Below are 11,858 nucleotides of genomic sequence, written 5' to 3' on the forward strand. Positions count from 1 at the left end.
TCACCTGACGCACAATGCCATGCTGATCCATCTTAGTGTGGCCAGGTGTGGTCTTGCTGAATTTGGCAACGTCACGTTCCCCAACCTGCAAAATCTAGACCTCAGTGACAACTTCATGGACTCTGTGGGCACTACTGACCTTACTCTATTCCCAAACCTTAGGGAGTTGTACCTGTCTGGGAATCCTTTGACATCAATGTTGACCACTGCTTTGAACAGTTCACTGGATTTTCCACTGCTGACTACTCTTGATGTTTCTCGCATCAACATCAAAGTATTAAAAGCAAACATATTTTTGCTTACGCCTAATTTGGAAATTCTGAACTTGACAAACAACGGCATCGAGCGAATCGAAGGAACCTTTACGTTCCTAGCGCATCTAGCTGTACTTGATATTCGTGGATGTCCAGTTCAGGATTTTCACAGAGGTTTGTTGAGAAATCTCGAAAACTTTCAGCAACTGTTCACCGAGAACTACAAGCTGTGTTGCCCTATAACATTACCACTAAGTTTCAATACAAACAACTGCTTTTCACCTTTCAGTGAGGTTTCATCATGCGAGTCACTCTTACGATCGAATCTGTACCGAGGTTTGCTGTCTTTGTTCTCTGCTTTTGCTCTGCTGGGGAACTTGGGCAGCTTGGTTATCAGGTTGTTCGTTTTGAAACAAAGCAGAAAGTCTGGCTTCGGTACGTTTGTCTCCCACCTGTGTGTTTCGGATTTTGTGATGGGCGTGTACCTGGCGATCATCGGATTGGCTGATCGTCTGTACCAGGGCTCCTACCTGTGGGAAGACACCGCCTGGAGACACAGTGTTGCCTGTAAGGTGGCTGGCTTCCTGTCTCTCCTGTCCTGCGAGGTTTCCGCCCTCATCGTGTGTTTCATCACCTTAGACAGGTTCTTGGCGCTACGCTTTCCCTTCAGCGGCTTCCACTTCAGCAGCAAGGCGTCTCACGTGGCCTGTGCGGCAACATGGCTGCTGGGTGTGGGAGTGGCGGCCGTCCCTCTGCTTCCCGCCACGTCACACTGGCAGTTCTACAGCCAGACAGGCATCTGCATCCCGCTGCCCGTCACCAGGAACGACTTCGTGGGGCGCAGCTATTCCTTCGGCGTGATGATCGTGCTGAACTTTGTGCTGTTCATGTTCATGGCAGTGGGACAGGTCTTCATCTACACCTCCATCCAGTCCAGCAGGATGAGCCTGGGACCAGACTCTTCGCGCAAAGAACAAGACGTCAACATCGCACGTCGCCTCATCACCATCGCCGTGACGGACTTTCTGTGCTGGTTCCCCATCGGCTTGCTGGGTCTGCTGGCCTCCAGGGGAGTTGCCGTTCCTGGCGAGGTCAACGTGGCCATGGCCATCCTGGTGCTGCCACTCAACTCGGCGCTCAACCCCTTCCTCTACAGCCTCAACATGCTGCTGGAGCGGAGGAGGCGTGCTCGGGAACAAGGTCTGCTGCTCGCTCTGGAGGCCCAGTTACTGTCGGAAAGTGTTCACTGAAGGGATTGCCTTCATATTGGCACTGATTGGATTTGTTGCGTTTGAGTGTAATGATACCATATTAAGTTCTTAATTTATTTGTGGAAGTAGGCATTTTAACGCAATACGAATCAAGGTTTTTCATCCCCGGATTTGTATTTTAATTTTAATTTTTCCCAAGTACTTACACATGCGGATATTTAACTTTTAGATCGACGAGAATCAGTTTGTAAAGCATTTTAGCTGGCTCGTGGAGACATAGAAGGACTGTTTTTATTCTGATACGATGGTGTTCTTTTTTCGCTTTCACACACACAGACACTTACGACATAAGACATAAGATTTTATTACAACCACGTGCAGAACACAGGAATGTTGCTTGGCTCGAGTACATTCAATACATAGTATATTCAAACACACACACACACACACACACACACACACACACACACACACACACACACACACACACACACACACACACTTGTTCACTTCACCTGTAGTACTCTATTAGTAGGTATATTGCATACGTGTGCCACTGTTGGCAAAGAAACATAACACTCCGGATAAAATCTAGATATATTTCCACAATAAGAATTAGGATCGAGTCCTGACAACACTTGAAAACCAACAAAGTTACCACCAGAATATATCACATGTCATCAGTATCACAAATAAAGCATATTATCCCATGACCTGCCTCTTTGTCTCTGTTAGCTGTAGAAGGGATTATTCTGGATTACCCATCACAACCATATGAATTATCCATCACAACCGAGTCTCGATCTCACCTGTCATTGGTCATTGTCTTTGATTTCAGAGTACATTTGAATAATTTAGAGGTCATCTGCATATTTATCGTTAACTCGGGGACTATTTTTTTTTCAGCAAAACGATTGAGATATTCTGTGGTATAAAAGTCGAACTGACGTTTGGCTAACGATCTACAAACATTATCATTGAAGAAATAAAGAAAACAACAAAGAATGTACATAATCTGTTTGGGTGAATAGAGCTGAGTGAAGATGATGAGTTGTCCGACGCGGTGAGACTGAGAGAGAGAGACAGAGAGCACGAGAGAGAGCGACAGAGACACACAGTGATTCAAGGCGCACAACTCTAGTAAAGTTGTCGTAACGAGGTACGCTTCATGGGCAACCGCTTAGATCAATCCCGAGAACTGCCTGATTCAAAATCTTGACCGACAAAATAAAACTTACACTAAAACAGTATGCTTATAGTTTTGTTCATTTGTTATCGCTTTTAGAGCATTGATTGCTAAATATGATTCAATAGAACAAGGCTGTCTCATCAGTCGTCTGCTACAGATCTGTCGTCTGCTGCAGGATCTGTCGTTTGTTATGTATACATGTAGTATATTCGGCTCAAGTTGACCAGCATGGAAATTGCCATTTTCAAAGTTGGTGATACTCAGTTAGAATAAAAGGTGGCGAAGAAGGTCGGATCTTGGACATACAGAGACAACTAGGCTACATGCGTTGCCGTTTTCCCCCAGACAGATACCTAATGGCCTAAGACAACGACAGACATCAAAGTTAGGCTCACCTAAATCAGTAAGTGACGATTGAAGAAGTAGGTAATCCAAATTTGAACACTGAAGAACAAAGGCTCGAATAAGCACAAACTCAGCAATCATCTTCATCGCTTGTAAAATCACACACGCGGTCTTTCGAATCCTGAACTCAGGTCAAAAATTAGTTACTTCCCTTCGGGTATCATTCTCTCCCGTCGCTAGCTGTGAAGCGAAGATTATCAGAATGCGGTCAGTCTTTCGCAGTTTTGACGAATGCCAGCTCGGGTAACCGACTGAAACAGGACGTATCAAATGCATTCAACGGCACAATCCTGGAAACGAAAAGACAAAAGTGGACTCGTTTCGCACATGAATATCATGACACGATTTTCGGTGGCAGAAGGTTTGATGAGCAGTAAACAGGCACTCGCAGAGTTTGTGTCAAAAAGTTCGGTTTTTTATGAAAACGTCGGAGTAATGGGATAAAAAGCTTACACACCTCGTCCTGAATATCGTGCATATTTTCCCTCGGGTCGATTTACAGGTATTACCTCCCCAGAGGCTCGGTAATACCTGAAAATCGACCCTAGGGGAAATATGCACGATATTCAGAACTCGGAGTGTGTAACCTCGGAGTGTGTAACAGACTACATTATAGAAAACAAGTTAGACGCCCTGTTCATCACCGAGACGTGGCTGCGACCTGGTGATGACCCCAAGATCAAGCAGCTGACCCCCGCAGGGTACAAGACAGTCTCCTTCCCCCGCCCGGCTGGGCGTGGTGGAGGCATCGCCGTCGTCTACAAGGACCACATGCATGCTGCAGCGTCCTTTTCGGACAGCCTCCCGTTCCCCCACACCACCTTCGAAGCTGTGGAGATGACGATCGCCACCACCACCACCCTCACCTTCCTGTGTATATATCGCCCTCCCCCTAACACCAAGAACAAGCTGAAGGACTCTACTTTCTTCGACGAGTTCTCCCAAGCCCTCGACCACTACAACGTGACGTCCCATAGCGCCACCGTCCTCGGTGACTTTAACATCCACTGGGACTGCCCTGCCAACGCTGACACAAAGCGGGCCCGTGCGCTGTTGGACAGCTACAGTGTGGACCAGGTCGTTCCTTTTCCCTCCCACTCCCGTGGCCACATCCTGGATTGGATTGTCACTCGACCCTCGGACAATCTGGTCTCCAGCCTCGTCGCCAACGACCATCTTGTCTCCGACCACACCGCCATCAACTTCCTCGTCAACATCACCAAGCCAGCACAGAAGCGGAAGATGGTCACACGTCGCAAGCTACGAGACATTGAGACAGATGCTTTTGGAGACGAAGCTGCCCTGCTGCTTGCCCAGCGAGACCCGTCCACTGACCCCGGCCATTTCTTCAGCTTGACTCTGCGCCAGCTCCTCGACAAACACGCCCCGCCATCTCTATGCGCAGTCTCTGAGCGACAGTCGGCTCCCTGGTTCTCTGAGGACATCACAGCCGCCAAGATCGAGAGACGGCGAGCGGAGCGTGCATGGCGACACTCTGGCCTGGAGGTTCATAAGCAGATTCTCAGGGATGCGGTGCTTCGAGTCACGCAAGCCATCACTGCTGCCAAGATCAAGCACTTCCACGACTGCATCGTCAACGCCTCATCATCCAGGGAGCTGTTCTCCATCATGTCCTCTCTCCTGGGCTCCTCCCCCGCTGCCCCCTTACCCACTGCTCACCCACCACAGGATATCCCGGAGTTATTCTCGGACTTCTTCAAGGACAAGATTGACAAGCTTCGGAAAACACTCGATCAGCAGCCCTTCGTCCCGTCCCCACCCTCCCCTTCCTTCTCCGGCTCCCCCCTCACGTGCTTTCAGCCTGTCACTCAAAACCACGTCAAGCGACTCATCACCAAGACGGCCATCAAGACCTGTGATCTAGATCCCCTGCCAGGCTTCCTCTTCACCAAGTGTCTGGACAAGCTCCTGCCGTCTATCACAGATATCATCAACATATCCCTGGCCACAGGCGTCGTTCCCGACTGCTTCAAGTCTGCCGTTGTCCGCCCACTCATCAAGAAGCCCGGCCTTGACGTCAACGAGTTGAAGAACTACCGTCCTGTGTCCAACCTGCCCTTCCTCTCCAAGCTTCTGGAGCGTATCATCCTGGAGCAGTTGAGCGCCCACCTGTCTCGGAACTCGCTGATGCCAGTGTACCAGTCAGCGCACCGCCCTCACCACAGCACCGAGACGGCGCTCCTGCGAATCACCACGGACCTCCTGAATGCAACAGATAGCGGTCTCGTCTCTGCCCTTGTGCTGCTGGACCTTTCCGCGGCCTTCGACACGATCGACCACCAGCTACTCGTCGATCGCCTCAGTTCCACGTTCGGCATTCACGACACCGCCCTCTCTTGGTTTAGGAACTACCTCCAGAACCGCTCTCAGACTGTCACCACTGATTCGTTCTCTTCTCAGCCTGTCCTTGTCCGCTTCGGCGTCCCACAAGGATCTGTCCTCGGCCCTGTCCTTTTCACCCTGTACACCCAACCCCTCTCCCTGGTCATCGAACGCCACGGCCTGAACTACAACTCCTTTGCCGATGACACGCAGCTCCAGAACAGCGCCAAGCCGGAGGACGTTGACGATCTCCTTGGATCCATCTCCAGTTGTTTCACTGACATCAAGAACTGGATGACTGAGAACAAGCTGAAGCTGAACAGTGAGAAGACGGAGGCCCTTCTCGTTGGAACACGACAGAAGATTGCTTCCCTCACTGTGACCGACCTCCAGCTGGATGACGCGACTGTTCCATTCTCCCCTGCTGTCAAGAGCCTTGGCGTCTTTCTCGACTCCACTCTCTCCATGCAGACACACATCTCCTTCATCATCAAGACCTGCTTTTTCCACCTACGACGCATCGCCTCCATCCGTCGCTACCTCACCCACGACGCCTGTGTCAAGCTGGTTGTCTCCCTCATCTTCAGTCGTCTGGACTACTGCAACTCCCTTCTGGCTGGCCTCCCCGCCTCATCCATTCATGGCCTACAACGAGTCCAGAACGCCGCTGCCAGGCTGACGTTGAGGAAGACGAAGCGAGACCACATCACCCCCCTACTTCGCTCCTTGCATTGGCTCCCTGTCAACAACCGAATCTCCTACAAACTGTCCACTCTGGTCTACAAGTGTCTCAACGACTCTGCTCCCGAGTACCTTCAATCCTCCCTGGACCTGTACACCCAGCCCTCCGACCGTCCCCTTCGTTCTGCTGCTGACCCTCTCCGCCTCCACATCCCTCGCTCGAAACTCGCATCTGCTGGTCAGCGTGCATTTCCCTCCGCGGGCCCCTCCGTCTGGAACTCCCTGCCGCTTGAGCTTCGCCAGAGCCCCTCTCTTGACGCGTTCAAGAGTAGGTTGAAGACTCAGTTCTTCCCGTAGCTGGCTGCGACTTTCATGCTCGACGTGATGTGTTGTGCCCCAAAAGACATTCTTGTGCTGTGCTCTGTGAGAGGTGTTTTCTTTGTGCTTAATATTATTTTGTTTGGACCTAGCTATTGATGTGTACATTGTTGTTAAACAGTTGTTTGTTTACCAGGGTTTGCTAGTGTGTGATAGGGTTCGTGTCCGTCTGAAGATGTTAGTTTCTTTGTTAGTCCTGTGTTGACAACTCTTCGACAAGCGCTTAGAACTGTACCCACGGAATACGCGCTATATAAGCTTCATATTGATTGATATTGATTGATTGATATATATCGTATCATAATTATCACACACGCACATACCCACGCGCGCGCATGCCATTTCTCTCTGAAAGATTAAAATGCAGGGATAGAGTTAGGTTAACAGTAGGATCAGCAGTATAGGTCACAATTTTAAAGTAAAATATATCTGATTACCACAAATAATTATAGCAAGTAAAAAGGATTACACACACACACACACACACACACACACACACACACACACACACACACACACACACACAAAGGCTCTGTCTATTTCTTATTTACATTAATGACTTACCATTACACATCGGCACATTTTTTGAACTTTTCGCAGATGACCATACATTCCAGCTAAAGAAATTTAGACATCTTGTCAAAAGGTCTTCAAGATAACATCCATCAACTTCTAAAATGGTCATTAAATGTCAATAAAACAAAATACATGTTACAAAAGGAGAAAAACAGTTGTGAACCCGCCCTGTCCCAGCTCAGGTACTGACACTAGTTGCAGTTGCATCTTCATTTGCATACACTCCGAAGTACATCTCGTTGCATCGCGCTTGTGCTACCTCGTACAGGTAGCGGTACTCAACCTGGAAAAAAAAAGAAAAACAAAGTATAATGCTGGTCGTATTTTTGTTTTCGTGCACATGTAAGTACGCATTGGTGTTGGCAAGATGTGTGTGTGTGTACGTGTGTACGTGTGTGTGTGTGTGTGTGTGTGTGTGTGTGTGTGTGTGTGTGTGTGTGTGTGTGTGTGTGTGAGGGAGATAGAGAGAGTATGGTTACACAACTTGTAATCTTCGTTGATAGTTGCGCAGGTGTGTTGTGTGTGTGTGTGTGTGTGTGTGTGTGTGTGTGTGTGTGTGTGTGTGTGTGTGTGTGTGTGTGTTTGTGTGTGTGTGTGTGTGTGTGTGTGTGCAGTGCGCGCGCGTGCGTACGTACGTACGTGTGTGTGTGCGTGTGTGTGTGTGCGTACATGCGTGCATATATATATATGTGTGTGTGTTTGTGTGTGCGTGTTTGTATGCGTGTGTATGTGCGTGCGTTTGTGTGTGTGTGTGTGTGTGTGTGGGTGTGTGTGTTTAAAACACTCAGAACAAAATTATCACGAGAAACATGCTCCAAAGTGCACAAACATCTTAGTTTGGTCAAGCACCAACCCGTGCCAATAAACACACACACACACACACACACACACACACACACACACACACACACACATACATACGTATACACACACACACACACACACACACACACACACACACACACACACACACACACACACACACACGCACACTCGCTCTTTCTCCCTCTCTCTCTCTATTTCGCTCTCACATTCTTCCCAAAAGAAATCAAACGGAGTGAGTTCTAATCACACCAAAACTACATTGTTTGACGTGCTGAACCATGACAGGCTGTGACGATTTGCAAAAGCACAATAGCACGTGCAATGTATGACTCTTGCGTGCGATAAGATCACAGCTTTTCTCAGACAAGGACGTGTGGGGCTGTTGATGTTCGATCCTCTTTAAAAGGTAGGTATTATTTGCTACATTTCAGCGATGAACTCTCTCTCTCTCTCTCTCTCTCTCTCTCTCCCTCCCCCCTCTCTCTCTCTCCCTCCCCCCTCTCTCTCTCTCTCTCCTTCTCTCTGCCCCCCTCTCTCTCTCCCTCCCCCCCTCTCTCTCTTTCTCTAATACATACCAATTACATGTTAATAACAACAAGACAAAAGAGACAAAACATACGAAACAATCCTCATTCCATATTAATTGGTAACGACACAATAGAGGAGGTAGGAGATCATAAAGTTTTGGGAGTAAATATTGATAATAATTTGTCTTGGTCCCATCATGTTCGGTCGGTATGTAAAACAATGTCCAGAAAAATATATCAGTTAAATAGAATAAAAATATTTATTTATTTTAGACAATTAAAAAAATTATTGGAGTAAAATAAAACATTAAAACGTTTATAATAAACAAAAGTAAACAAGAATTAAAAAAAAAATAGACCGCCCATGCCGGGAATCGAACCCGAATCACTTTGGCCATAGACGGACGTGCTACGACAACTTTACTTTAGTTGTGCGCCTTGAATCACTGTGTGTATCTGTCGCTCTCTCTCTTTCAGTCTCACCGAGACCAAGCACTGTATTGTAGTTTCTTTGCCGAGACCAACTGCGGCTGGCGTGCAAATCATGCTCTTCTTGTCACTCCGTGACGTGTTCGGCTGAGGCCGCTCAAGTCTCCCCTTTAGTTCAGGCTGTTCGCAAAGCGACCAGCCTCCCACCGCAAAAACTCCCACCGTTAAGAGTGGCTTTTGTGCTTTTTGGGGCATTTAGGTCCCAGGTAACATTATGAAGTTTTAATACGATCAATCGGACCTATTATCAAGTTAGTGTATCAACTTTTGAACGAACTGCGCCCAGTAGTTTCCCAGCAATAAGCTGTTAAGTCGAGACGAACAGACAGACAGACAGACACACAATTAAAGTCTGCAGGACCCTAGTACTGCGTACTCGGGGATTAAAGTCTGTTGGACCCTAGTACTGCGTACTCGGGGATTACAGTCTGTTGGACCCTAGTACTGCGTACTCGGGGATTACAGTCTGTTGGACCCTAGTACTGCGAACTCGGGGATTACAGTCTGTTGGACCCTAGTACTGCGTACTCGGGGATTACAGTCTGTTGGACCCTAGTACTGCGTACTCGGGGATTACAGTCTGTTGGACCCTAGTACTGCGTACTCGGGGATTACAGTCTGTTGGACCCTAGTACTGCGTACTCGGGGATTACAGTCTGTTGGACCCTAGTACTGCGTACTCGGGGATTACAGTCTGTTGGACCCTAGTACTGCGTACTCGGGGATTACAGTCTGTTGGACCCTAGTACTGCGTACTCGGGGATTACAGTCTGTTGGACCCTAGTACTGCGTACTCGGGGATTACAGTCTGTTGGACCCTAGTACTGCGTACTCGGGGATTACAGTCTGTTGGACCCTAGTACTGCGTACTCGGGGATTACAGTCTGTTGGACCCTAGTACTGCGTACTCGGGGATTACAGTCTGTTGGACCCTAGTACTGCGTACTCGGGGATTACAGTCTGTTGGACCCTAGTACTGCGTACTCGGGGATTACAGTCTGTTGGACCCTAGTACTGCGTACTCGGGGATTACAGTCTGTTGGACCCTAGTACTGCGTACTCGGGGATTACAGTCTGTTGGACCCTAGTACTGCGTACTCGGGGATTACAGTCTGTTGGACCCTAGTACTGCGTACTCGGGGATTACAGTCTGTTGGACCCTAGTACTGCGTACTCGGGGATTACAGTCTGTTGGACCCTAGTACTGCGTACTCGGGGATTACAGTCTGTTGGACCCGAGTACTGCGTACTCGGGGATTACAGTCTGCAGGACCCTAGTACTGCGTACTCGGGGATTACAGTCTGCTGGACCCTAGTACTGCGTACTCGGGGATTACAGTCTGCTGGACCCTAGTACTGCGTACTCGGGGATTACAGTCTGCTGGACCCTAGTACTGCGTACTCGGGGATTACAGTCTGTTGGACCCTAGTACTGCGTACTCGGGGATTACAGTCTGTTGGACCCTAGTACTGCGTACTCGGGGATTACAGTCTGTTGGACCCTAGTACTGCGTACTCGGGGATTACAGTCTGTTGGACCCTAGTACTGCGTACTCGGGGATTACAGTCTGTTGGACCCTAGTACTGCGTACTCGGGGATTACAGTCTGTTGGACCCTAGTACTGCGTACTCGGGGATTACAGTCTGTTGGACCCTAGTACTGCGTACTCGGGGATTACAGTCTGTTGGACCCTAGTACTGCGTACTCGGGGATTACAGTCTGTTGGACCCTAGTACTGCGTACTCGGGGATTACAGTCTGTTGGACCCTAGTACTGCGTACTCGGGGATTAAAGTCTGTTGGACCCTAGTACTGCGTACTCGGGGATTAAACACTTTCTAGATCAGCACTCAAGGTTATTATACTTTAACGCATATATATACAAACCATCACAGATTATTGTTCAACCATCTGGGACTCTGCCAGTGCTAATATTTTAAAAACCATTGTATAGTTTACATAGGCGAGCGCTGAAACTAATTGTATTTGATGATTATAAGAAACTTAAGATTCTCCCACTAAAAGAAAGATTTAAATTAAATGAAGGCGTGCTCCTTCACAAAATACTTTCCGGCCGTGCACCACGAACTTTCGTTGCAAACTTTAACCCCTTGACTGCCTTAGGACGGGTATACCCGTCCTGCACTTGTGCATTATTTCCATGATTAGATACTAAAAACAGATTCTTGGTTGAATTTCTTTTAAAAATAACATAGGTATTACTTTTCTACCTACTGCCAGTTTGGAGCTAGAATTTTTTGTGAATTATTACACCCCGAACTCCAATATTCCCTGGCAGTCAGGAAGTTTTGATTGGCAGCGAAAGGGTTAAAGTCAAACCAAACCGAAAGTTTAACGTCCCAATTCCAAGGATAGATCTCTTCAAATCAAGCTTAGCCTATTCTGGTAGCGTCCTGTGGAATTCTCTCCCGGAATTTGTGAGAGTCCCAATGAGTCTCAATACTTTCAAAAAACACCTTTCACTGTATTTAATGTTAAATTACGAAAAATCAAAGTGATGGAAGACTTCGTTTGGTTACATTTTCATTTGTCCAAAGCATCAGTGTTCATTATATCCTCACAAAAACACTCAAAGCTTTAATAACACATTACTCATGCATGTGTATTCAGCATTGTTTTCACTACGTTACATATACGACGCTCTATATTTGTGTATAATATGTAATGTGTAAATATTCATATGTTGTTGTTTTTCTCTACTTTTTTTCTACGTTAATATCCGTGTAAATATGTAGAGGTTACATGCCGAGTCTCAGTGATTATTAAAAATAATGGTCGAAGTTAGCGGATCATACCCAATATTGACGGACTGTGTGATGATATCTTCTGCTATGGTCTGTTGAGACAGTGATATCAAAATCGAGACCGGAGGTCGAGATTTTGATATCACTGTCGAAACAGACCAATGGCAGAAGATATCATCACACAGTCAGTCAATGTTAGATATATTGCTAATTCT

At 47.5% G+C, this 11,858-nt stretch overlaps 3 protein-coding genes across 3 annotated transcripts in view; 2 read left to right on the forward strand and 1 right to left on the reverse strand.

Moving 5' to 3' along the window:
* The first annotated feature begins 578 nt into the window (after nt 1–578).
* Nucleotides 579–1,792, forward strand: LOC138965313 (relaxin receptor 2-like). Its single transcript, XM_070337443.1, has one exon. It carries the CDS (start codon nt 728–730, stop codon nt 1,502–1,504), a length of 777 nt encoding a protein of 258 aa, XP_070193544.1. The 5' UTR covers nt 579–727; the 3' UTR covers nt 1,505–1,792.
* A 1,822-nt stretch (nt 1,793–3,614) lies between these two features.
* Nucleotides 3,615–7,065, forward strand: LOC138965678 (uncharacterized). Its single transcript, XM_070337854.1, has 2 exons — nt 3,615–4,831; nt 7,062–7,065. The coding sequence occupies exons 1-2, from the start codon at nt 3,615–3,617 to the stop codon at nt 7,063–7,065; spliced, it is 1,221 nt and encodes a 406-aa protein (XP_070193955.1).
* Nucleotides 6,991–11,858, reverse strand: part of LOC138965679 (receptor-type tyrosine-protein phosphatase kappa-like) — a 107,637-nt gene continuing 102,769 nt past the window's right edge. Inside the window, exon 12 of the mRNA XM_070337855.1 lies at nt 6,991–7,320. Coding sequence (XP_070193956.1) covers nt 7,216–7,320 — 105 coding nt within the window. The 3' untranslated portion in view covers nt 6,991–7,215. The remainder of the gene's footprint in view (nt 7,321–11,858) is intronic.

Source organism: Littorina saxatilis, linkage group LG4 (genome assembly GCF_037325665.1).
Source record: "Littorina saxatilis isolate snail1 linkage group LG4, US_GU_Lsax_2.0, whole genome shotgun sequence".
Taxonomy (NCBI): domain Eukaryota; kingdom Metazoa; phylum Mollusca; class Gastropoda; order Littorinimorpha; family Littorinidae; genus Littorina; species Littorina saxatilis.